The sequence below is a fragment of the Otolemur garnettii genome, unplaced genomic scaffold (genome assembly GCF_000181295.1).
Source record: "Otolemur garnettii isolate 467f Iridium unplaced genomic scaffold, OtoGar3 scaffold00020, whole genome shotgun sequence".
Classification (NCBI taxonomy): domain Eukaryota; kingdom Metazoa; phylum Chordata; class Mammalia; order Primates; family Galagidae; genus Otolemur; species Otolemur garnettii.
In genome coordinates, this window is record NW_003852415.1 from 26,368,450 (window position 1) to 26,396,251 (window position 27,802).

The window sequence follows — 27,802 nt, forward strand, 5'->3', positions numbered from 1 at the left end:
GTTGTTTAATTTCCATGCCTTTGTGTGGGGTTGAATGTTTTTGTTGGAGTTAAAACAAAGTTAAAACACTTTGTTTCACCTTAGTGTCTTGTGGTCTGAGAAGATACAAGGTAAAATTTCAATTCTTTTGATTCTGTTATGGTTTGTTTTGTGTCCTAGGATATGATAAATTTTGGAGAATGTTCCATGGGCCGATGCATATTCTTTAGCTTTGGGATGGAGTGTTCTATATGTGTCCATCAAGCACAGTTGTTCTAGGGTCTCATTTAAGTCCCTTATATCTTTGTCTAATTTCTGTTTAGAGGATCTGTCCAGCCATTTAAGAGAAGTATTAAAGTCCCCTGTTATTATGGTGTTAGGGGATATCATATTGCTCAGACTGCGTAAGGTCTGTTTCAAGAATCTGGGAGCATTTAAGTTGGGTGCATAAATATTTAGAATTGAAACATCTTCTTGTTGTATTTTTCCCTTGACCAATATAAGGTGACCATCATTGTCTTTTTTGACTTTAGTTGCTTTAAATTCACATGTATCTGAAAATAAGGTTGCAACTCCTCTTTTCTTCTGAATTCCGTTTGCCTGAAAAATTGTTTTCCAACCCTTAAGTAGGAGTTTTAATTTGTCTTTTGATGTGAGGTGTGTTTCCTGCAGACAGAAAATGGATGGCTTGTGTTTTTTAATCCAATCAGCCAATCTATGCCTCTTCAGTAGGGAATTCAAGCCATTAATGTTTATTGAGATAATCGATAAGTGTGGTAGTGTTCTATTCATCTTATTTTGTGAGAGTCTATTGCTTAGTTTTATTTTTTGCATCATTGTGGAAGTTAGGTTCTGTCCTTTAGTTTCTGAGATCTTACTTTGCTGTTGATCCATTGTGATGATCAGTGTGTAGAACAGGTTGAAGCATTTCCTATAGAGCTGGTCTTGTTGTGACAAATTTCCTCAATGTTTGTATATCAGTAAATGATTTGATTTCTCTGTCAATTTTAAAGCTCAGCTCGGCAGGATATAGAATTCTGGTCTGGAAGTTGTTCTGTTTAAGTAGATTAAAGGTAGATGACCATTGTCTTCTTCCTTAAAAAGTTTCATTAGAGAAGTACACAGTCACCCTGATGGATTTGCCCCTATAGGTCAACTGACACTTACTCCTGGCAGCTTGAAGAATCTTGTCTTATGTCTAGACTTTGGAGAGGTTCATCACAATGTGTCTTGGAGAAGCTCTGTTAGAGTTGAGGCGACCTGGGTTCCCCTATCCCTCTGAAAGGAGTGTATCAGAATCTTTGGTGATATTTGGGAAATTTTCATTTATAATATTCTCTAGTATGGCTTCCATTCCCCTGGGACATTCTTCTTCCCCTTCTGGAATACTTATAACTCATATGTTTGAATGCTTCATAAAGTCCCATAATTCTGTCAGTGAACGTTATGCTTTCTCTATTCTTTTCTGCCTCTCTAAGTATCTGAATTATCTCAAGAGCTTTGTCCTCTGCCTCTGAGACTCTTTCTTCTGCATAGTCTAATCTGTTGTTGATACTTTCTATTGCATCTTTAAGTTCCCTAATTGACTGCTTCAATTCCTTCAAATCTGCTATATCCTTTCTACATTCTTCATATTGTTCATCTCTTATTTGATTCTGTTTTTGGATTTCCTTTTGGTTATTTTCTACTTTATCAGCAGTTTCCTTCATTGTTTTCATCATCTGTATTCTAAATTCCCTTTCTGTCATTTCTAACATTTCTTTATAGGTGGAATCCTCTGCAGTAGCTATCTCACAGTCCCTTGCGGGGGGTTGCTCTGGACTGATTTTTCATGTTGCCAGGATTTTTCTCTTGATTTTTCCTCATGAGTGTTTTCTTTTACCTATTTCTTTGCCCTGATTTTCCTTTCACTTCCTCTTGCTCTTTAAGTTAAAGAGTAGGGTTTTGATGAGTCCTTTTGGTATAGTCCCAGAAGGATGAGAAGATTGAAGAGCAAGGAGGAAAAAAAGAAAAAAAAAAAGAGAAAGGAGAGGGGGTGAGTAAAAGGGAATATTGACAAAAAGGAGAGAGTCATGGAAAGAGGGAGACAGGAGCAATAGAGGTGTACAGTAGGATGCGTTGACCCAACCTTAAAAAACTATCAACCTCTGGGGGTGCCAGATTGGATGGTGCCCTTGAGGTCAGCAGCTCTTTGCCAGCCTGTTTGGACACAGTACCCCACCTCCACCAAATAGAGAAGAAAAACAAAAATGCTATAAATCAAACCAAAACAGGCAAACAGAAAAAACTTCATAGGATAAAATTGGGGGAAAAAACCAAATAATAGGGGTGGAAACACTAGCAAAAATGAAGTTCTAATTGTTAAAGAAGGTAACAATGGAAAATTATATTTAAACTAGAAAAATGAAGAAAGAAAGAAAAAGAAGAAAAATCTAGAGGAAAAATGTTGAAATTAACACAAAACAAAAAACAAAGCAGTAAATATATATCTTGCTGAATATTGTCTGGGCAACAGGTAATCTTCTAGGGTATGAGATGTTAATCACAATGCTGATACAGCTACACGAGATGGAGATTGGAGGCCTCTGCTGATTTCTCAAACCCCGCAGGGTGTGGAGAGCCTAAATCTTTCCTCAGCCTGCTTAAAAGGCACTTTAACCTGTCATTTCTGGTGCTTTCTGTATCTGTCTTATAGATCTGGAATGCTGTGGATTCGGGGTGCTGCTTGCAGACCTACTTCTTGCACAGTGAGGCAGTGCGGGCTGCCCGGTGGTCTCCTTGTGGCCGGCGCATCCTCAGTGGTGGCTTCGACTTTGCGCTGCACCTAACAGACCTTGAGACAGGTGCGTTTCTTTGTGTCACTATACCCTGAGATAAGCTGGTACCTCTTTCACTGGAGATTCTCTGGTGGGTTTGCAATTACAAGCTTCATGCAGTTTCATGGCAGAGAGAGGGGACCTCAGGGTGGGCTCATGCCTATGAGAGTGTTTTCCAGATCATTTGCCTATTGGAACCTCTATTCCCCACAGAGGGTTGAAGATGGGCCTGTATCAGCCAGTGTAGAGGACAGAGCCCCAAGGTTGTCTTAGCCCCAAGCTGTAGGGCTGGATAAAGATGTAGCTTTTTAATCAACTTCTGACATGCAATTTGTACTGAAATAGATTTAACTTTATCATTGTGTCCTTTGGTTGGAATCAGTTTAGAATTCCTGTCAATTCATTATCGTTGAAAGGCTAAGGAATGATTCCAGCTCATAAGGAAAGTCTTCAAACGAGTTCTGCTTTAATGCCCACACTGAAAAGGGATTTGGGTAGGATGGATTCATGCTGGGTAAATCCTGAGGGGACTCGTGCCAACCAGGGCGGGAAGGAGAGAGCAGTCGGTAGAAGGAGCTTTCCCTTGCTGAGCACACCTGTGCAACAGGCATTGCTAGGAGCCCCCGGCTGGTCCTGTTGGGGATTTTCAGGAAGAATGGCTGGCAGGAGGGTGGGGAGTGGTGGGGGGACAGAGCTGGGATCCAAGCTCATACCACCTGACTCTCAGTCCCAGCATCTTTCAGTGCCATATCACCTTCCTACCCCTAGGGATCCTTAATCATGTTTCAGCTGGACTCCACTGCCAAGGGCAGGAGCAGTCCCTCTTCCCTGCCTGGCGCAGCAGTGGCATGGCTGGCCCTGTGGTGGTAGCTCTGGGGCCTGGTTCTCCTAGGGTCTGGGAGGAGGAAGGTGGTGACTATAGGGTCCTGCAGCCCAGTACCAGCAACTCCAAGGAAGAGCAGAGAGGAAATACAGGTGGTTTGGGGTAACTGTGAGGGTTTTTTCCACCTCAAGTGTCCTCCTTTCCTTCTGGGCCACTGAGGGGCAGCTTTCAAGCCCCATGTGTGCTGAATAGGGCAAGTAACAAGACTGGTGGTCATGGGGCTCCTGCCAGGTGCCTGGGGCCCTGCCACAGGATTTGTACACAACATGCCTAATTATCACTGCAGCTGCTGGCAGCAATTATGTCCACTTTACAGGTGAGGAAACTGAAGTTCAGCGTGATAAAGTAACTTGTGCATTGCCTACCAATGGTTGCATGGCTGGCAGGAATTTGGATGCATATCTGTGTAGCTGTAGAGCCTGTACCCTTGCCACAGTGATGAGTGTTTGACATTTTCTCCTGAAGTATTTATCATCCATTTGTGTTCTCACTGATCTTCTTACCCCTCCTGCTAAGTTCCCAAGGCTTGGGGAGTTTGGTGCTACCTGACGGCAGTGATGACTAGGCTGACAATGAGAGCAGCAGTTACTGAGAACTGAGCACCCACTGTGTGCAGGCCTTCCATACAGTGCCTTATTGAGGCCCCACTCACCCATCAGTGTCAGTATCACCCGTGTACACATTTTCCCAGGGACAGGAACCAGTAAGTAACAGAGCCAAGATGCACCCAGGTCTGTCAGGATCTAAAGCTTGTCACCCAGCTGTTACACTCTGTTGCTTGCATATCCCATAAGATGTGTTTGGTATGTTAGTACAGCTGAAGAGACTCAGTGCTCACCTGGAGAAGCTCATGTCTGCTGGGAGAGTCACAAGTGCAGAGAATATCCCAGTTGCTGAGATGGAACAAGATAGAGGAATTGTGAGAATGTCTAGCTTGGAAAAGCCAGGAAAACTTTCTCTAGGAAGTAAAACCTGAGCTGAGCCAGGAATTAGATGGACAGGGAATTAGGGTGGAGGAGGTGTGGTTGAGGGGGAGGGAAGTGGGCTCTTAACAGATGGAATGACAAGGAAAGAGTTGCCACAGGAACACAGGATAACATGTGGTATGTGTGGAGACCAAAGAAGTGTGTAATGGGGGCTCAGGGACCCAGGGGAGATACGTCTGAGTAGTGCAGGGAGAAAACCTCTAGCCTGTGGGCCACGTGAGCCCGTGCGAGTACCACACTGCCTGCAGAGTGACAAGTGAGCTCAAGTTACGCCTGTGCGATTGCCTTTCAGACGTGGGTGAGCTGTTGGCTTACTCAAATCAAATCTATTTGGCAACATTAATGGGTTCATAGTGGCCCTTTGTCATTATCTATTTTCTTAATCAACAGATGTTAAACAAACACATGCCATTGTGTGTGGGGGTGGATGTGAGTGCGTGCATGTTGGGGAGGTTCTGAAATTTTAGACATTCAAAGAAGGTTCTGCTGCCTGACAAGTCAGGGACTGCCACAGCAGGTGGAGGTGGTAGTAGCAGGCTGCTGCTGAGTTTGGAGCAGCAGAATCATGGCTTGGTCTGTGTTTTGGGCAGCTGGATCTAGAGGGCAGCTGTGATACTGGGGCGGGGGGGGGGGTGCCCCCGCACAGAAAGAAAGGCATGGCTCGGCCTCCAGGGCATCGCTATCCAGCTGAGGAGGGGGTGTTGATTGAGGACTTCTCTGCTGCACTCTTCTGTTAGGAATGCTACTCACCATCAATTTTATCTCTTGCAGCCCCAGTCTCATTCACTCAGCAAGCAGTTGCTTATTGCACAACTCCTGCCTGCAGGACCAGGCTAGTGGAGGGTATATTGTCCATCTTTAGTCCCCAGGAGATACAGTTGAGGGGTTTCAACCTTACAGCCTTGAGGATGTCCTCCAGCCTTTGTACAGGGCCTCTCCTGCTGATTTTTGTGTCCCTTCCCTGACTAGCATGGGAGCTCCTTCAGGAGAGGGCCTGTGCTGGACTTTGTGTCTCTGCCATTTGGCCAGGGATGGCTGGAAGCAGCTGCTCGGTGCAGGTGTGCATGAAATGGATGGGAGGTTGGCTCTTGCTGGGCCTTCCAGTATGCCGGAGTACTCCACCCCTGTCTCCCACCCCATCCCTGAACACCCCATCTGAGCTTGGGTTTTGTTGGGTGCTCTATTTAGCTGAGTTTGGGGTGGGTTTGTGTAACCCCTGTTGCTGTTGTCCTGTGTTGACTTATCCTTTCTCTTCACTGAATCTGATCTCCCTTTTTACTTGGTCTGCCTTTTCCCACCCTTGGTGATTTGGCTTTTTCATTTCAATCTAATTAGAGCTCCCTGCCAGGAGAAGGCAATGCAGGGCGTTCTTACCGCAGTGCTTTGGGGATTAGTCACTCGGTGCCCATTGTCGTTAATGGGAATTTGGCGCCAAGGCCATTTATCCTGGTGTCCTCAATCAATACAGTTAGAAATCTGTGGATTCTAAAATGTCAATACCCGGCCTGAAATATGGAGGGCCAGCAACATTTTATCTCGTTAATTTGTAGTTCTGACAGGCTGTTGGCTTATAGAACAACCATGAATCAACACTTAAATAAAACCTGCTCACAGATTAATTATTTTTGGTGCTCCTATTCCAGTCTGTGATCTTCTTAACAAAATGTCTCTGGCACGTTAGGCTGAGGTGGCTTCAGGGAACACTGGCTCAGTGCACTGGGAACTGAGGTCGCCTGCTTTATGAGTCAATTGTCCTGCATACCAAATCAGCCAGTCTGCTCAGAATCTCCATAGAGTTTGTTCAGTTCTCAGCAGTTGTCCCAGCTGGATGTTGAAGCTGTGGTTACAGAGGTATCCCACTATGCTTTGCATTTGTTGGCTGCAAGGGAATTTCCTCTTTTGGGAGTCCCTGAGACCCTGCTGGGTGGGCACCCTGTCCTCCTTCCTGTGGATGGGCCAGCTCTTCTGATGTGCACCCAGCCCATCTGTGACATTTGTGCAATGCCTCCTTTCCCAGCACCCAGATACTAGGGTAGCATGTGTAAGAAGACATGAGGGCAGGGTGCAAATGTGGGCTCTTTTGCCTGCCCGAGCTAGGTGACCCAGGAGCTTTCTTCTACCTCTGTTTCTGCATCAATGCCTGGCTGGTGGGGCTGCTGAGGGGGCTGCTGTGACAGCGTGTCTAGAGGCACTTTGCAAATTGTTTATCCACAGCACAGAAACAGACATGGAGGCCGGGAGTCCCATGCTGTGCCTCAACATTAGCAACCACAGGCCTGAACTGGCTGGTCTCGAGAAAGCACCCAACATCCAAGTCAATGAAATGGAGAATGGCTAATGGAGAGACCAAACCTGTCAAATAAGCAAAGAGCCTACCATCTACTCACTCATTTTAGTGTGATATAGGGCAGGCAGTACAGCAAAGGATGCCTCTTGCCCCACTCTGGCCCCTGCTGCATGAGGCCCTTGTGCCTGTTGGATTGTCCAGAGTCCTAATTGTTGGGCCATTTTCCCAAATGGGGTCCCTCTGGTGAGTCAATTCCAAAAGCCCCCTGAAAGTCCTCTCAGCTGGCTTATTGGGTGGCTCTTGGTCCCAGGAGAAGGCCTTGGGCCATTGCAAGTTCTTCTAGCTTCTCCTCCACGTTTCCTTTCTTCATGGTGGTGGTTCACAGCTTCTTCCTGGTGATGGGACAGCATGTGCCTTTTATTAGGGGTGTAGAGTGGGTGCGTGGATCTCCAGCCCACCCTCCAGCCTTCCTTTCTTACTCTGAAAAGTGTTTCACCCCATGGCTGTTTTGTTTTCTCCCTGTTTTTCTATGCAATTTTGGATTGAGACACTGAGCTTAGTTCTGATATTAAAACAGATGCTATTAGACTTTATGAAAATACCATGCCAACCCTTACCTAATACTAGGGAAAGTGCCTGGCAAGCTCATGCCAGCCCTTTGGATGAATAAGAGGCAGTTTTTAATCCAAAATATTTTTTTCGGTCACCATTATTGCACAGTTCTGATGTTTATGCAAGTGTGTGTGTGTGTGTTTAGTTATAGCTGAGTTACATTTTGGCACCCCCCCCTTTTTTTTTTGAGACAGAGCCTTAAGCTATCCCGCTGGGTAGAGTACTGTAGCATCACAGCTCACAGCAACCTCCAACTCCTGGGCTTAACCGAGTCTCCTGCCTCCACCTCCCAAGTAGCTGGGACCACAGGCACCTGCCACAATGCCTGGCTGTTTTTTTGGTTGCAGCCATCATTGTTGTTTGGCGGGCCCGGGCTGGATTTGAACCTGCCACCTTAGGTGTATGTGGCTGGTGCCTTAGCCACTTGAGCCACAGGCACCGAGCCTGGCACCCTTTTTAAGAAGACCACCTTCACTGACTGATTGTGGAGCTATTCATGGTAATGGTGTATTTGTTCTTGGAATGGTGAGTTCTGAGTTCTAGAAAACCAACTTCCAAGTAAACCCTTGGGATACATCTTGTTTGCAAGTTGAGAACTCTTCTTCTAAATTTTGTTTTTTGGGGGCAGCACCTGTGGCTTAGTGGGTAGGGCGCCAGTCCCATATGCCAAAGGTGGTGGGTTTAAACTCGGCCCTGGCCAAACTGCAACAAAAAAAAAAAATTTTTTTTTTCAACTTGGAAAATCAGTCTTGTTCAAGGAATTAAAGCAGTGGCTGATGTTGATCTGGGAAATGATTTTTTGGACATGACCCACAAAGCACAGGCAACAAAATAGACAAATGGGGTTATATCACACTAAAAAGCATCTATACAAGAAACAACAGAGTGAAGAGACAAATCAGGAATTGGGAGAAAATATTTGCAAACCATACTAAAAATATATGAGGAACTCAGTTCAGCAGCAAGAAAATAAATAACCTGATTAATATGTAGACAAAGGATCTGAATAGACATTTTTCAAAAGAAGAGATATGGGTAAGGCACAGTGGCTCACACCTGTAATCTTTTTTTTTTAATATTTTTTTCAAGACAGAGTTTCATTATGTTACCTTCAGTAGAGTGCTGTGGCGTCATAGCTCATAGCAACCTCAAACTCTTGGGCTTAAGCGATTCTTTAGCCTCAGCCTCCCAAGTAGCTGGTACTACAGATGTCTGCCACAATGCCCAGCTATCACACCTGTAATCTTAGCGCTCAGGGAGGCCAGGGCAGGCAGACTCCTTGAGGTCAGGAGTTTGAGACCAGCTTGAGCAAGTGTAAAACACTGTGTCTACTAAAAATAGAAAAATTAGGTGGGTATGTGGTGGGTACTTGGAGTCCTAGCTACTTGGGAAGCTGAGGCAGGAGGATAGCTTGAACCCAAAAGTGTGAGGTTGCTGATACCATGGTACTCTAGCCTTAGCAACAGAGTGAGACTGTCTCTTGGGGAAAAAGAAAAAAAGAGGAAGAGAATGCCCAGCAAATACATGAAAAAAATGTTCAACATCTCTAATTATTAGGGAAATGCAGATTAAAACCACAATGAAGTGCCACCTCGTACCTGTTAGAATGGCTATTATCAAAAAGACAACTATAAGAAGTGTTAATAAGGATGTGGAGAAAAGAGAAAGAACCCTGGTACATTGCTGGTAGAAATGTAAATTAGTTCAGTCATTTTGGAATACAATATGGAGGGTCTTCAAAAAACTAAAACATAGAATTACCATATGATCCCGCAGTTCCTCTTCTGGGTGTATATTAAAAGGAACTGAAGTTGGTATGTTGAAAAGATGATGTCTGTACTCCTGTGTTCATTTCATCATTATTCACAATAGCCAAAGCAACCTGTGTCCATCAAAGGATGAATGAATAACGAAAATGTGGTATATATATACAATGGAGTACTATGCAGCAATAAGAAAGAAGAAATTCTGTTACTTGCAGCAACATAGTTGAACTTGGAGGATATTACACTAAGTGAAATAAGTGAAGCACAGAAAGGCAAATACTGAATGATCTTACTTTATGTGGAATTTTAAAAAGTCCATCTCGTAGAAGCGGAGAGTGGCAGGGTGATTACCAGAGGCTGTGGGGTGGGGGGAATGGAGAAAGTGGAGACATTGATCAAAGGGTACAAAGTTTTAGTTGGACTGGCAGAATCTGTTTTAGTACACATATAGTAAACAATACCACTGGAAAGTGACTGCAGTTGATAATACATGTTTCATCAGTGTAACCTGATCTCTTGTACCCTCAGTGAATCCCCAACAATAAAAAAAAAGTATGTTTCACAATTGCTAAAAGAATAGATTTTTTTATGTCCTCACCACAAAAAAAGAGTTGATGAGGTGATTGATATGTTAATTAGCTTAATTGCATCTTTCTACAATGAATACATAGTTCAAAATATCACAATATACCCCATAAGTGTACATAATTATTATTTATCAATTAAGAATAAATTAATAAAAAAGGTACCACAAAAGAATGGGGAGGAAAGTATTTTCAAGAGTTTCAAGTATGTTATTAGAAGACAAAAAAATTATCACAACTACTCCTATTTCTTCTGTTACTACTATCATTCTACTGCAATTACTGTTTATTGAGTACTGGCATTTGTCTCTTATGTGCATTCCTTCTTATTCTCACAAAAACCTTTTTAAAAGTAGGTTTTATATTCTGATTTCATAGGAAAGGATCCAGGGCTCTGAGAAAACTGCTGGTAGATCAGAGGCCCCCAGTTGACAGGAGACATTCACCTATAGGCCCATTGGCTGAGTGTGACCTCTTCCTGGGCCTTTGCCCAACTTGCCAAGACGACCCCTGTTTCTGATACATAGAGTTTGATTTGAAAGTTAGTAAGCTTTTCTCGTTAACTTTGAGTCAGGATGGTTAAATTTACAGCTGGCTGAATACTTCCCAGAGGATGAGTGTAACGATATTGATTTTAGCGAAATGAGTCATATGCCTACTGCTTGGGAACACAAGCTCAATTACCACGAGCCAACAACATAAGCTTTCCCTTGTCAACATTTTTCCTACATGTTTGCGAGTCTGTGGTTGTGAACAAAGAGCTAAGGAGAAGGAAAGGTCACGGATAACTGGCGGGTATACAAGATGGGGTGCTGAAAGCTGGGCCCTGAGATTAGAGTAGTCCAGCCTCCGTCTTTAGCATCGCTGACTTGTGGCTCAGGCCAAATCTTTCACCTCTCTGAGCTTCCGTTTCCCTAGCTGTGAAAAATGGGTTAATTACATTTACCACCCAGGGTTGTGGTATGATACATGCCAGCTCCAGACAGGCCTGTAGGTAATAGGCTCATGATAAATGTTGGTCCCCCCTCCTACGCATTGTGAATTGCTTGGCCAAGGCAGCCACTGAGGTCTCTGGAAAGGAAGGCATGAGCTTCCCTTCTCTTTCCTGGATACCCATACTTGGGTTTCATTTGACCTGGGTCAAATATCTATCAGATGCCAGAAACAGGCTAGGAGCCAGATATGCTGCATGGAAAAGGAAGGCCCTCTTAGACCTGGACCTCTTCATAATGATAGGGTCCCTGAGGGCAGGTATTCAGGTGGACAGGTAGTGTTACCCTGGCCACGTGGGTGGTCGCCTGAGAACTCAATGTCTACACCTGAGTATGGAAGAGGGGCAGCTCCAAGGAGTTAGCAGGCTCTGCATCACGGTAATATTGGAGATGGGGGCATTGGTAGTAATGATACTGTCAATAGAATAAATCAAATTTCTGTATTAATGATACTTTGTTTTTTATTTGTATCGACTCAAGGAGAAAAGAAGTAATTTTTCCTAACTCTAAGAAGATCTGAATAGTTTTTATACTGTTTGAACTCATTATAACACAATCAATAAAGCCAGTGTCAGTGGATTAAATATTTTAAAACTCAATTTCCTATAATAAGCACATAGTGAATAAACAGAATTTTCTAGAACAAACAGAAAAACCTGCAATATGTAGCACAAGATTAAAGGTTATGTAACAGCTAAGCATTGTACTTAAAGTAGCATTGCCCAGGAGAGGATATGGTAAACAAGCTCCTTGATTTATGAAGAGGTAGAATAAGAACAAACCTGGCAAGATAAGACCTTCACCTCCAGCATGGCTCATGTTCACATTCAAGATGTTTTACTGATAAATATTTTCCAGCCTTTATCCATATTTCTTTAACAAATGGAAAGGGCAGCTGAGGACATTGTATTCTCAATGCCTTATGACAAAAGCTCAAAAATCATTAATCTCTCAAGGTTCTTGCTGTTAGAAAACCTATATTCCGTGGTTTTAGCTTTTAATTTAACCAAGGATGAATTCAATGATTTGGAGTTTAACTTTTCAAACCTTAAGAGCTTCCTTTTGTTGTTTGCTCTTTGCCATGCTCTGTAGAATGCTTTATGTACCACACTGCATTCAGCCCCCATGATGGCCTTGTATTGATGAGGGCATGAGACATAGCAGTGAAGAGACCTGCCCAAGGTCCCTCCACTGGAAGTGACAGAGCGGGGGTGGGAACTGGATCTGTATAGCTCTCAACTGTTCAATAATACCACCTTCTGCTTCAAACATGATAGTTGTGGTCCTAATTTCTGAAACAAAGCCTTCTTTGAGGATATCTTACTTAACAGAATTTCTCTTTAATGTTTTTCATTAGGTATCTGGAAACTTATTCAAAAATCTTAAAAAATCTTTTAGTTTTGAAACCTTTTAACAAAAATAATAATAAAGACCTGGTCATTATAAAGAAAAGTGGAGAAAATGCATAAACTATAGGTTGTCTTCTAAATGGAAAATTTCAATATTTAAAAGACAGATTCTCAGTTTCTTTAGGGGGTCAAGGAAAAATAACATTCAGGTTTTTTTTTTTTTTTTTTTTAGCAGAAAAAGTTCTATCATCATCTTTCACTTTTTTTCTTCCCCATCATTGGCAAAACTGTATCACTGCACTTTTTGAAAAAACATATGGATAATTCACTGCCATTTCTGAAATTAAGCATATGGTTATATGCTGTGGTCCAAGAAACAAGGAAAAAATTTTCTCCAGGCAGAGTTTGTCTTTCCTTTCAGATTTAAGGATTGGCAGTGAATTCCAAATGAGCAAGAAGCTGGCCACTGAATGTTCTTAGCAATAAGCATAGTTGTCCCTGCTGAGAGAAGAGACTTCTGGCCCATCTGGGCCTCATCGGTGCCATAGGGACTACAGTGGTATCTGGCCGCCTCCGTTTCTGTTTAGGTGACACAATGGTTGTCCCTACTGTCAGCCTCCAGATAACCCCTCTGCCACATGGCTAAAACACGACCTTTGGGATCTTTGTGCTGCCACAGTGATAGTCTGAGTCTCTGTGGATGGGCATTGGGGACCAAGGTGGGGGTCACCCTCTGCCTTTTCTTCCCTGGCTAAGAACTTGCCAACTGGGCACATAATGGTTCCTGATCACCAACTGTAGCATAAAAGGCAAGGAAGAACCTGAGCTCCAAGTAGGTTTCAGGAAAGAAAAGGAAGAGTAAATTTGAGAAATGCCAGATTTCCAATTAGATTAATTTACTCAGAAGCAGTTTTTTGGTTTACTTGTGAGTAATGTTTTATCTGCTGATCTAGTAAAAGTGGAACATAATACCAAGACCATATACAGCTTTGCTTATCTCCCTGATGGCTTGAAAAGAATCATTATTAGAAAAACAATACTACAGCAACCATATTACTACAGTTAAAGTTATAATATCTTACTACCTCTAGAACAGCTCATTTCATTTTGTTGAGTCTATCCCTCGTCTTTGTTGGTATCAATTCCTATATAATACTCCTGTAGTTAAAGAACAGGTATCAAGTATTGTCCACCTTGCCACAGTCTGTTCATGATTTCAGTGTTAAATGGCTTCTCAATATCCCATCTGGCAGAGAACCAGACTTGTCTCAACTGCTCCCCTTAAGTTGGACAAGTTAGCTATTTACTGTCCCTTCACCATTATGGATTATGTGGTCTGAAGTGGTCGGCTCCTGACAACATTATGATGACACAGGGTGGCTGTGAGCATCTTCTATGCCATGGGTCTTGCAGCAAAATAGTTGAGAGGCTCATGGAGCTTAAAGAAGTATAGGATCTTCATTTATAAGAAATCACATATTTCCAAAATCTTCTCTGATGACAGGTGACCGTCAGTTGTAGGCCCCTAGAAGATATGGGGGAAAAATCAACACAATTATCCATCATGGTAACTATAACACTTGAGCAAATCAAAGAGTAATTGCTTTCTAAAAAATTTGGAAATAGTGTTTTTCTAATCTGTTTTAAAATCCTTTAAATGAAATTTTCGGTGGCTTTTGAGCTGGGTTGTTAAAAATAGAGAATGCAATAATACCTTCTGATTAGTTGCAGAAGCCATTATTTGACTTTGGGGGAAATGGAGCTTTGCTAGCAAAATATTCACAAAGTCCTTTGCGTCATTGGTGAATGGAAGTGGAAAATGTCTCCCTTGTGGCCAATGGTGAACATATTCTATCTGGGTGCACACACCTCTGGGGAGAAACTTTGTCAGCTTTGACAGAGTGCAGTGGATAAACTGAACCTACAGACAGACTACTTTCAAATCACTGAATCACAAAAAGCTCCCTACATTTTTGTAAAAAAAGGAAACATATTCAGTCTGGTTGCTCATATGATTTTAAATGATTTCAAAGAGGTTTGTTGTTACTCTTTGTAAACGGCATATCACCTTTTAAAATCTTCTATTTTTGGTATTTAAAAATGTTCACAATATATTGGCACAGTGGCACATTATATAACTAATTAACAACTATTCTTATGTTGGTGATGTATGCTTAAGGGTTTTTATTGATGGAGCAATGGGGCATATTATCGGATGAGTTTGGCTCTAGGCAGACTGGATCTGAGGAGTCTTCCACTATGACTTTTTTGAGAACTGATTGTGACTTTCCTTCCCCACCTGGGAGATGGTAGAGCACTTAACTAAGCTTCTGGGGGTCGCTGAACACAAAGCAGAGCAACTTTTAGTGTTTTCTGAATTGAGAATTCAGAAATACTGCTTCTCAGGTTCCTATAAGAGGAAATGATGCTCAAGGTCTTGTTGATGTCCTTCTTGGTCACCAGCTTTCTGTGTCCCTAAGCTACCCACTGCCTCAGTTCAGTGAAGGGGTTTTCATGGGCCCAGGGCAGTCTCCATTCTCCCTACTGGGAGAGCCTTCTGTTTCCTTATCCTTCTGCATCATTGGTAGATGGAAGTGAAAAATCTGGCGTGTGCCAGATGCTATCCCTGGTGTGTGGGACACAGCAGGGATAGTGCTGGGACTTTGCAGCAAGAGCCTCCTCTGGCTAGCTCCATGCAGTTTCAGGTGGGTTAAATGTGAGCAGATGAGAATGCCTATTGGTGCTCTGGTGCACAGAGGCAGTTTTGGGGAGTGGAAGGAATGCCAGCTTTGTCCTGCTCCACATGACTGATATTTCTGAAGGTTATACAGCTTACCTCTAAAAAATAATGGTGATTTTAAAAAAGACATTTTTTATATCTTATGTGTCTGTGTGCATGCGTGTGTTTAGGTATACACACAGACATTTACCACAAGCATATAAATGCTTGACAAGAGTTTAGGACAGGTATGTAAAGGCCAGGGACTCTCTCAAGTCCTACAGAACCAAGGAGATCTTGACGTTTTCATTCTGTGGCTATTGGGCTGCTGTGATGGCCCCTTTTAATCACCCAGTGTATAAGTCACATTTACCTGCTATACTCTATAGTAAGGTGTCCAACTTTTTTTTTTCTGCTGCACATTGGAAGAATAATAGCTATCTTGGGCCACATATTAGCTACACAAACACTAATGATAGCTGATTAGCAAAAAAGAGGTCCGTGTATACTTTTCGTGATATCCAATACCACAGACTTCACAAAACCAGCATGAGGCCCATGGGCCACAGATTAAACACCACTGCAGTCCATAGCAAACTATCCCTTATTGTAAGATGGCTTATTCTGAAAAATATCACCTTGGAGTAATCCTGATTTTGCCTTTTACACTCCCAGATAAATAGTCTACTATATTAACTGTGCAGCCTTGGAGATGCTACATGATTTCCTTGGGCCTTGCTGTTCTCAGCTGTGAAGTGGGCTTAGGGCCCTTGTATGGTTTAAGTGAGTTAATATGTGTAATGCTGACAGAACACATAAAAGGTGGTATTTGTGGATCCAGCCATCTTGGGGAAGGTGGCTGTCCAGCTAGTTATGGGTGAGGCTGGCCAGGGAGTGAATGAAGGCAAATGCTGCTGCTGCCACTGCTGCTGCTCTTGTGTTTTTAGAAAGTCTTAAGGCCCAGGTGAGCTGTTTGCCCACAGGCTCATCCTAGATGGCATCTTAGTTTTAAGATATTTATTTTGTGATCTTAGTATTTTCTAACTCTCTCTTCCCCTTTTGTATTGTAGGAACACAGCTATTTAGTGGTAAAAGTGATTTTAGGATCACTACCTTGAAGTTTCATCCAAGAGACCACAGCATTTTTTTATGTGGAGGCTTCAGCTCTGAAATGAAAGCCTGGGACATAAGGACCGGCAAGGTAACACTCATCTTTCTAGGTTGGCCTTTTGGTGGGAGAGCTGGCCTTGACAATTTGAAAAATTGGGGGCAAGGCAGCATCTATATATGGGACTCTTGAGATGGAATAAATACCACTTAATATTTAATCAGTGCTAAGCATAATTTTTAGATATTTTGAAAGAACATTCTTAAATTGTCAGACTATTAAAACATGATAGGTGCAATCCTGTGAAGCCCATTACTAAAAATATTTGTTGAACACCTACTGTGTACAGATCCTTCCAAATGACATAAAACAAACCAGCCTTGGGTTGCTCAAGGGAGTATTGTATGGGCACAGAGAGTTCTGGTGCAGAGAAGTGCTGTGTGTATGTGTCTATGTATATATGTGTACATACGTGCCTCAGGAGAGAGAGGAAGGGAGGGGGTGGTATTCAGAGGGGCTGAGTACTTTTAGCTCACTGCTGGAGGCTTCTTAGAGGAGTTGTTCCCTTAGGGGCTTAAAGGCCAATGCTGATTTCCACTCCCACCCTTTCTCACAAATATCTACTCTAGTTGCCATCCTCACTTCATAAAAGGGGATTCTATCCTTCAGGCTGCTCAGGCCAAAAACACCAAAACCAGCCCTGTCTCTATTCTTAACAGACTTCCATGCCCAAACCATCAGCAGATACTTTTCCATATCCACTACTGTAGCTCTGTCTGTTGTCTCTGGTTGGAATAATTGCAATATTTCCCATTCTGATCTCTTTCTTTCCCTCTTGTTCTAACCACAGCAGCCAGAGTGATTTGTTATAGTATAACTCAGATATGTCACTTCTCTGGTCAGAATCCTCTAGGCTCTGATCTCACTCATAGTCAAAGCCAGAGTCTCAGTGATGGTCCACAAAGCCTCAATGAGCCTCCCTCATTACCCCCAGCCCTGCTAACTTCTTTGACTTTCTTAGAACACACCAGCACATTCCTGCCTCAGGGCCTCTGCACTTGTTGCTTCCTCTGTGCAGAGGCTAGCTCCTTCCCTCCTACCAGGCTCTGCTCAAATGTTGCCTTTCCAGTGAGGAAATGTTTCCATCCCCTGACATTTACTAGTTCCTTCTACAACTCTTGTTGTTCTCCACAGCATTTATCACTTGGTGTTCTGTGGATTTTATGTGGTCACTCATTTTCCTGTCTCCCTCTACTCCCATGTAAGCTCTTTGAGAGAAGGAATTTTTGTCTGTTTGCTGCTGTCATCTGGCTTGTAGAACAGTGTCTGGCACATAACAGGCACTTGATAAATTGTGGTTGACTGAGTGAGTGAATGGAGGAGGGCTGTTATGCAGAGTGTGTAAATATAGGGGGTGTGAGTGTGGGATGTGTGCAGGGACAAGAGACCAGATGGGCTTGACTAGATGTGGGTTCCAGGCCCCAAATGAGTCCGGACAGAGAGACTTTCAGTGCCGTGTGTTTTGGTTTGGTTAATAGTAGGGAGACACGAAGGTTTATAAGCATCTGTCCTGGACAGATGTGGCCTTCAGAAGGTCTGTACTGAGCAGAGGCTATCAAAGTGGTATGGAGGAAGAAGGGGAGACAGCCTGTAAGACCTAGATTCCAGATTCACTTTCATGCTTCAGACTGGCCCCCAGTAAGCAGGCACTCAATAAATACCTATGGATTAAATGAATCAGATGAATGAAGACTTTAACTTATAAAACCATTTCCTTGCATTGGAGATAATAGGACATTTCAAAATAGTTTTCCTTTTCCCAACAAGCAGTTGGAAAAGGCTGCTGGGTTTTTGAGGAGAGTCTAAAAACAGAGACCTTTTCTTTACAGAGAATGGAAAGTTTTATCCATAGATGAGATCTTGCTTAAAGTACTTCACAAGTAGGAACACAGATGTACTATTTTTTTTTTAAATCATGTTTTTCTTTTACAAAGAAACTTTTTACAAAAATATTTGGAAGAGAGAGGAAAATTACCCATAAAGAGTAGATACAGTAGAATTTTTTAAAAAACAAGAATATTTTATATTTAGGATATAAATGATAAGTGAAAGAAAATATTTGAACATGGTGTACGAATTGGAAATTCTTAGTCATACCATTTGAAGTGGGACCTCCTGATCACCCTGCCCTCCTGACAGCTACGTCCCTTAAGGGTACACTCAGTTTTTAGCCTCAAAGACCAAACATGAAAGAAAGTACTCACCAAGGATGCCATCTGATTTAAGAGTTTGTTAAAAATATCGGATTTTTTCCTAGGGCAGACGCCAGCTGACGAGCTCTGCAAATGCTGGGGGAGAAGCAATTAGAAGCAGATGTTGCTGTGACTGGTATTGGCATGTTTGCGAGTCTCTCCCAAGCTAATAACGTGGGTAAAGGGATCTGGGCAATATTTGTTTTCACTTCCTTTTTACCAACAATCCTCCCCTGCCGGGTCACTGGGCAAGTTCCATTTGCATCAGGCAGGCTGGGGGGGGGGGATAAAACTCTGCTGTTTTGACAGGTGTTGCCCAGGTGTCTCATATGGACTCAGCAGGAGCACGGTTTTTGTCCTCCAGGGGATTCTAACCTCTGGCTGCTGGCTTCTGAGCCCTGTAGGCTCCCATGGAGTTTGTGACTCTGTCCCAGGTGCTGAAATCTTCAGCCCAGCCTGGGCATGTGTACAAACATCCAGAAGCAAGCTGCTTGGCCTTTTCTGACTGCCTTCAGGGACAGCAGTGGGAACTGCAAGTGGAAGCAGGAGGGACACAGACCTTAGCTTAAAATCAAGACAAGCTCCCCCTTCTAAAGGCAAAGGGGAAGGAGCGTTTTATTTTAAAAATAATATGTAATCATATGACAAAATTGGAAAATTCAGGGAAAGAGAGAAGAGGGTAGTCCAAGCAGTTAAAAGTAAATGTGCCTACAGCCTAACCTTTATGGTACTGTGGGGGTTGTAATGTTTTTATATTTTTCTTTTATCATTCTTCCCCCTGTGTTTTGCTTAAATAAAAACACTGTTCTTATTTTTCTATACAATTTTTATTTTGCTTTTCACATAGCATTATAAAGGTATTCCTTATAAAATTTTCTGTAATATTACTTTAACTCAGTATGCCTTCCTGACTCTCTCACTACCTTATCCTCAGTACTCAGTGCAGGGTCTGACATAGGCAAGCACTCAATAAATAACTGTGGATTGAATGAATCAGATGAATGAATAATTTACTAAACCATTTCCTTATTCTGTCACTGGTTCCCAACTTTCCTAATGCCGTGACCCTCATGTTGTGGTGACCCCCAGCCATAAAATTATTTTCGTTGCTACTTCATAACTGTAATTTTACTACTGTTTATGGGTCATAATATAAATATCTGATGTGCAGGATGTATTTAGGCGACCCCTGTGAAAGGGTCGTTAAACCCCCAAAGGGATCGCGACCCATAGGATGAGAACCGTTGTACGTGGAGAAAATGTAGGATATTTAAAAAAAATTTTTTTTGCCATTTAAAATTAATTAGTGTGAGAGTAGAGATCAGGGATCAGCAAACTACAGTCTGAGGTTAAATCCAGCTTTCTACCTGTATTTTTCTTTTTTTTTTTAACCACCTGTTTTTCTAAATAAAGTTTTATTGGAACACATTCATACACACTCATTTACATATCATCTTTTCCTTCTTTCACACTATAGTAGAAGAGTTGAGTAGTTGCAACCAAGACCACATGGGCCACAAATCCAGAAATATTTACTATCTGACCCTTGCTATGGAGAGCTCTGGTTCTGACTTCTGTCACTCTGGAGAGACCAACGCCCACAGTACCCTAAAAGTCAGACTGCAGACATCCTGGGTCCAGACCACACCCATGGTCAAGCAGACTTTTTGGAGGAATAAGAGTCAGAAAACTCCTATTCTGTATATCCTTGCAGAAACTATTTGCTGAGAGAGTGCCTTTTACAGATGGTGGAGAACCGTTCTTCAGTCAAGGCTGTATAAGTCGTTTATCTCTCTCGTTACTATCTCCAAGCTATCAAGACTTAACTGTATTATACATTTTGCTGTAGAAATAACTTTGCACATGTAGCTTTCCCCATATTTGGGATTTACTTCCTTAAGCTTGAGTCTTAGATCTCAAATTGCTGGTTCAGAGTGAGTCAGGTAAGGAGTAGGTTTCTGCTGAAAAGCACTGAGGCAAGTGAGGCTATCACTGGAGGATGACAGTGAGGCCAGACAGCCTCTCACTGGAATCACAGGGTTCGGGGTCTGATGAGTAGTTGGAACAGATACTTTTAAGCTGCTTTCCAGTCGTGAGATTTTATGATTCCTTAAATCCAGCCAAATGATAAATGTTGGGATTCTGGACTTCTCCATGCCAACCCAATTCATTATAGCAAATGGGCTGTTTGGCTCCCCTCTCTTCTTTCTCTGGCTGATCTCCTCTGCCTCAGGCTTGATGCTTGGGGCACAGCTCATCAATGCAAAGTGCCTGACTTCATTTCCAGCAGGTCAGCAGGATGTATTCTGCATGAGCCAGCTAAGCTTGCTGATTTGGAACTGGCTTAATGCCTCTGGTGCAGAGTTTTCTGACTCTTATTCCTTCCAGCAGTCTGCTCAAACAAGGCTGTGGTCTGGACTCAGGATGTCTTCAGTCTGATCTTTATGGTACTGTGGAAGTCCTCTCTCCAGAAGCCCCTCTGAGCTGCAGGAGATCTGGGCCCATGCCATCCTGCTACCACTCATTCAGCTGGGAGATTCCAGCCTCATCCCATAGGCAAAAGCTTCTCTAATTCACAATTTCCCATTGGTATAGTAAAGGGATGGGATGAAAACATCTCCAAAGTAGAGTTTTTCAAATTGACACCTAAAGAGAGTAACTGGGGTTCTTAATGGGGTGAGGATTCTATATCAGCAGGTCTGGCATGGAAATGAGATGCTGCATTTCTTTTCTTTTCTTTCTTTTTGAGACATAATCTCACTCTGCTTTTTAGATCTATTTTTTATTAGTTAATTAATTTATTGAGGCAGAATCTCACTTTGTTGCCTATGCTAGAGTGCTATGGCATCGTAGTTCACAGCAACCTCAAACTCCTGGATTCAGGTGGTTCTTCTGCCTCAGCCTTTCAAGTACCTGGGACTATAGGTGCTCACTGCAACACCCAGCTAATTTTTCTATTTTTAGTAGAGATGGGGTCTTGATCTTACCCAGGCTAGTCTTGAACTCCTGAGCTCAAGCAGTCTGTCATAGGATTCTAGGCATAAGCCAGTGCACCTGGCTGAGATTCTGCATTTCTAAAAAGCTCCCAGGAGATGAAGAAGATTGTGTATGGACTACTTTGAGAAGCCAGGGCGCAAAGGGCTCTGAACTTAGAAGTCACTTGATTCTCTCATGCAAGCTTCCTCGGTCCTAACCCTTAGTTGGCCTGCCTCAGTGTTAGTGATAACTCCTGGCCAGCTGACTTGCCTGTGAGCACCTTCATTCACAGATGTCTGTGCAGGGAGCTGGATCAAGTTGTCTCTGTTCCCCATAGGACATGGACCATAGCAGGCTGTCAGGGTGACTTGGAGTGAAGTAGTGGGGCCAGGTACCACTATCATTGTGATGAAGAAGAGAACCCACCTGTCCACAGTGTTAGTGGGAGTAGCTGCTCCAACAAATGGAAGGTGACAGCCAGCTATACTTCAGTTGTGGCTGGTCACTCCAGAAGGGTGGACAGAGGCGGGAGGACTTAGGAGAGTCTGCATGAGATGAGGTACACTGTGGAGGTCTAAGCACTGTAGTTCTCGGCCAAGGGTGAGCTCTTGTGCTCCCTCCCTGTATTTGGTAGATGACAGAGTTACTAGCCTCCGTGATTTCTAGCCTTGCAGTGCCCTTGCTCTGTGCCCAGAATGGAATGGGAGCTATAGAGTTCCCAGACATGGACCATTCTCCAGGGCCCATCAGCACTATGGGAAACATTCCAAGGTAGTCATGTTCAAATTCACTTTAAGATGATAATATATTTTGAGTCAAAAGTTAGGACAGATGATAAAAGGAATTTCTCTTTCTGTATCATGAATCAAATTTGTTATGAAAACTTGTATAGAGGCTTAAACATCATATTGCGTATATATATGTGTGTGTGTGTGTGTCTATATATGTATATGTATTATTATTTTCTTTTTTTGATACAGAGTCTCACTTTGTCATCCCTGGTAGAGTGCCATGGTGTCAGAGCTCACAGCAACCTCATACTCTTGTGCTTAAGCAATTCTCTTGCCTCAGCCTCCTGAGTAACTGGGACGACAGGTGCCTACCATAACACCTGGCTATTTTTAGAGACAGGATTTCAGTCTAGCTCAGGCTGGTCTTGAACTCCTGAGCTCAGGTGACCTACCCACCTCAGGCTCCTAGATTGCTGAGATTACATGCATGAGCCACGGCACCGGGCCCCATATTGCATATTTAGCAAATCACCTTTTTTGCAGGACTAAACTATGGAACCCCAGGCTCAGCAAATTACCTCTCTGTTAAGGTAAGATTGAGCACTGGAAATTGGAGCAGCTCCGGAAAATCTAGGACATGTGGCTCCCGGAGCTGGGGAGCTTTGACTCTGCCCCAGTTCTTCCTCCTTTCTGTGTGCAGGGTTGACATCAGGCAGGCTGGGGGCCCAAGTGGCTCTTTTGATGTCGAGCTCCTGCTGAACCCCTGAGAAGGAGAGTTGCAGATGCATTCAGATTTGCTGCCTTTGCTCCTCTGGGCCCCGTCGGTCCTCTAAACCCTGATTCTCTACTGGCATTGGGGTTCTCATGATAAAATCGGCTCTGACAGGCCAGCTCACTTTTCCTCCAGCACACTCTGGTGTTGCTTTGACATGAATCATCAATATTTCATGCTTGTTCTACATCTTCTCTCTCTCTTTTTTTAAGTTTATAAAGGGACGTCTTGACTTTCAGATCTTAAGGTGTTTTTTTTTTTTTTGCCCCTTACTTGAGCTGTATCCCAGACCCTCTGCAGGCACCTGCAGGCACCTGCAGGTGGCTTTGGAACAAGTGGCTTACCCTTGGGCCCGTGTGGGTCCTTAATTTGGCTTCTCTTATCCCAGCCTCTCCCTGTTATGCTGCAGTATCCCAGTAGACTGTAGGCTCCCTGAGGGAGGAACTTTGCCTCTTTTGTTGCCATGTTCCCAGTCTGGCATAGTGCTGAGCATATAGTATGCCTGTTGCAGGATTGATAGCTCTAATCAAGACCAATTTTAAAAGTCCCTTTGACTAATTAGCCCACCCAGCTGAAGAAGGAGTTGAGCTGTAATTCATTGATTTGTTCACCTCTTGCCCCTACTGTGAGCCTACTTCTCTGGGTCTGAATATACCCTGGGTGGGAGTAATACTAGGGTGGTTGCTGGCCTGGATTAAGTCACCTAGGACAATGATCAGAACAACCTGGGGAACACTAGCAACTATTGCTGCCTGGGTGACTGAGGCATTGAGGCATTGAGATTTTTGAAAACTTTCCAGGTGATTCTAAGGTATTATTGCCAGAACTGGGAATCGTAGCCTTAGGGGCTGCGGTTTGGGTGTCTAGGTGAGAATCCTGGGTAGTTTTTTGGTAGGGTGCCTGCCCATGTGGGTAAGAGCATCCTTGACATTTGCATTCCTGTGAGGTTAGCTGTCTGAAAGCTTCAGCTTTGCCTACTTGGTTCTAAGTGCCATCAGTTTCTGTGGCATTGTAGGCAGGTTGCTTATTTGCCCTAATGAGATTTTGATTACTCTCCATTTGTCTCTTTCATCCATTTTATATTAAAAAGTCTTTTTATTTGGACTCTCTGTACTTTCTACAGCTCTGACTAAGCTTTGCTGCAAACCAAGCCTTTTATGCAGATTAGAGTAGGAGCCTAATGAAAGCAGAAAGATGGGGATAGGGAGGACCAAAGTCTCTTCCCTGGGTGGAACTTAGGGCTATTTCCTGTCTTTCCTGGACTCCCATTTCCCCATATGTCAAGTAGGGGTTAGTGCTGGGGCACTGAGTGATCTCTAGAGCCCCTTTTGGTATCAGTGACCACACCGGCCATCAGTGAGCATCGTTCCTCTGACTCTGTGTGTGATAGCTCATTTCCTTATGGTGGCCCTGGAAGGCAGACTAGGCCCTGCTGTCATCTCCTTTCTCATCAGGGCACCTAAGGCTCAGAAGAGTTCAGTCATACACCAGCACATGGCCAGTTGGTACTGGAGTAAGACCTTGAACCTGTGTGTTTTTTACATTTGAGAGATGGGGTTTCACTGTGTTGCCCAGGCTGGAGTGCAGTGGTTTGATTATAGCTCACTGCAACCTTGAACTCCTGGAATCAAGTAATCCTCCTGCTAAACCCCCTAGATAGGTGGAATTCATGTGTGAGCCACCATAGCTGGCTGACCCTGGGTGGTTTGACCCCCAAACCTTTGCAGGTCTTTTCATTCATGTTGTAATTGAAGCTTTGGTCTTAATGTAAATACAGTCATGCACCACATAAGGATGTTTCTGTCAATGTCAGACTGCATATATGATGATGGTCTTATGAGATTATAATAAAGCTGAAAAGTTCCTATTGCCTACTGATTGCCTATAATATTCAGTACAGTAACATACTGTACAGGTCTAGCTTAGGAGCAATAGACATTACCATATAACCTCAGTGTGTAATAGATTGTACTGTGTAGGTTTATTAAATACTGTACATACTATCATGTTCCCATGACCGAATCACCTAATGTTTTTGGTGATTTTTCTCAGAAGGTATCCCTGTTGTTAAGCAATGCCTGACTGTAAAGATTTGTCAGTGAGGGCTGTGCACTTTGTGTTTGGAGAAGCCTGCATGGGACTGCTGTCATTCACGTGTTCACTCAGCCTTGCTGTGTGCAGCTCTGTGCCTGGTGTCAGGACCTGGCTATGAGTGACACAGTGATGGCCCCTGCTCTGGGGGGGGCCATAGCCCTGTGACCTCAGGCCTGAAAATATAGCCTGAAGGGTAGAAAATATAGGCTCTGTAAGGGTAGCCTTTCTGTCCCACAGTATAGAGGAGGAAACCGATTCTGAAAGATTCAGCTCTCAATGCAGGGGTGGGTAGCCACTGAGGGGCTTGAATCTGAACCCAGGTCTTATTCTAACTCCCTCCCCTCCCTGTTTCGGGAAGAGTACACATTTCATTTATCAGTGTCATAACATTTTCTGAGCTCCACCAGAAACCAGGAGTTGTCCCAAGGCATGAGATGACATAATCCAGTTAGAAGGTCCACATTTTCAAGGAGCTCACAGTCTGGAAGGGAATGCAGAGCTTACCACTGAGAATATCTGTTTCTTTTGATGTTTGATGGATTTATCATTCTCACTGGCTGCCTTTACAAGTGGCTGAGGAATCCCTTTTTGTCTCCTGGCTGTCCAAAATCTTGGGCAGTTGATTCTCAGAATCCAGAACCTCCAAGGTCTGTCCCCAGCCCAGATTTCCTCCTCTACTTCTTTCCCCAGAGCTGAGTAAAAGGACTCCTATTTAAACCTGATACATGAGCTGCCAAGAAGCTGGTGGGTAACAACTAGAGGCCCATAGCACCTAAGAGACCGATGTCCCAAGACTGTCATTAACACCCACCCCATTTAATAACTTTTGCCTTTAAAAATGTGCCAGCAAATATCAGAAAATATAAAGCAGGTTCTTTGGGCCTGTAATGATTACGTAAATACAGTGTTTACATAATTCTAATTTATGAATCCTCTATAATACATTTTGCTACTAAAATAAGCTCTGCGATACACTGAACAGTTCTCTCCTTGAGGGTTTTGAAAATTTAATTTTTTTGTTATTGATTCATAGTGTTTTTACTTGAAAACTTATTTTAGCCTTGCCATAACTAATAGTGTCTAAAAAATCATGGGCTTGATGCCCTAGTTATTTTTTGTCTTAATATACTTTTTAAGTACTTAAAGTACTTATTTAATATCTTTTGGTAACTGTTGTATTCACATACCATATAATTCACTCATTTAAAGTGTACAATTCAATGATTTTTAGTATGTTTATACAGAGTTAGGCAATCATCACTATAGTCAACATAGAACATTTTCATCACTTTAAAAAGAAACAGTATCCTTTCTCAGCCACCCAGTCTTCACAGCCCCTGGCAACCATGAACCTACTCTGTATCTCTTTAGATTTGTCTATTATGAAAATTTTATATAATGGAATCAAACAAATCATACAATATGTGTCTTTTGTAACTGGGTTCTTTTCACTTAACATAATGTTTTCAAGGTTCATTTGCCTTGTAACCTGTATCAGGACTTCATTCCTTTATTTTATTGGTTTTTTTTATTAGACTTTATTTTTTTAGAAGAGTTTTAGCTTCACAGAAATAATTCAGCAGAAGGTACAAAGAGTTCTCATATACTTTTGCTCCTGCACATGTACAGCTTCCCCCATTATCACCATCCCCCACAAGAGTGGTCCATTTGTTACAACTGATAAACTACATTGACACATCGTTATCACCCAGAGTCCATAGTTTACACTGGGGTTCACTTTTGATGTTGTACCTTCAAGGGGTGTCCAACCTGCAGCCTGTAGGCTGTGTTGATTTTGTGAGGACTTTTTTCACTTAACCTGTGGCATTGGATATCATGAAAAGTATGTATGGATTTTTTTTTTTTTGCTAATTTTCATTAGTGTTTATATGTTTAATGTATGGCCCCAAACAAATTTTTGATTCTTCTAATATATGGCAGAGAAGAATAAAAAGGTTGGACACCTCTGTCTACAGGTTTGGACATAAATGTGTAATGACATGTGCTATGGACTGACTGAATGTTGGTATCCCCCTGACATTCATATTTTGCAGCCCTAATCCCTAATTTGTTGATATTAGGAGGTGGGGCCTTTGGGTGGTAATTAGTTCACGGGGATGGAACCCTAAAGTATGGGATTGTTACCCTCATAAAAAGAGACATGAGAGAGATGAGTCTTTTTCTTTGCCATTTGAGGATACAATGAGAAGATGGCTGTTTGCAAACCTGGAACAGTGCCCTCACCAGACACCAGATCTGTTTCTATTGAGATATCCTTAAGCTCCAAGATTGTTTTCTCAGCCATGTCTAGTCAACTAATCCCATAAAAGGCATTCTTCATTTTTGTTACAGTGTTACTGATCTCAAGTAGTTCTTTTTGGTCCTTTCTGAGAATTTCTGTTTCTCTGCTTACAGTGCCCATCTGTTCTAGCATGATGTCTACTTTGTCCATTAGAGCCCTTAGTTGCTTTAAATTCTGAGTCTGATTCCAATAGCCTGCCATTTCTGAGCCTGATTCTGATGCTTGCTCTTTCTCTTCAAACTATGTGTGGGGGGGCGGGGAGGGGTGTTTGTTTTGTTTTTTGCTTTTTTCCCGTTTAATATGCCTTATAATTCTGTCTTGCTAGGCAGAACAAGATGTACAAGGAGAGGAGAACTGCTGTAAGAAGGATTTTTTGTAGTATGGTATAAAGAGTGAGGGTGAGGGGAAGTGTGCTACAGTCTTGTGACTAGGTCAGTCTGTTAGTGAACCTGTGTTTCTGGACTGTGAACTTCGCACTTGCTTCTTGTCAGTTCCCCCTTCCCTTTAGATGGGGCACAGTGGCTAGAGTGCCCTGGAGTCAGGTGTTTCCTTTCTCCACATAGAAGGCTAGAGTGGACTGGCATTGATTATTTC

General features: G+C 42.9%; 1 protein-coding gene across 2 annotated transcripts in view; it reads left to right on the forward strand.

Annotated features, from left to right (window-relative positions):
- WDR25 (WD repeat domain 25) overlaps positions 1–27,802 on the forward strand; it is a 153,363-nt gene that overhangs the window by 98,887 nt on the left and 26,674 nt on the right. For both annotated transcript variants that reach the window (XM_023511584.1, XM_012803434.2), the window contains exons 3-4: positions 2,675–2,822; positions 16,044–16,174. In XM_023511584.1, coding sequence (XP_023367352.1) covers positions 2,675–2,822; positions 16,044–16,174 — 279 coding nt within the window. The remainder of the gene's footprint in view (positions 1–2,674; positions 2,823–16,043; positions 16,175–27,802) is intronic.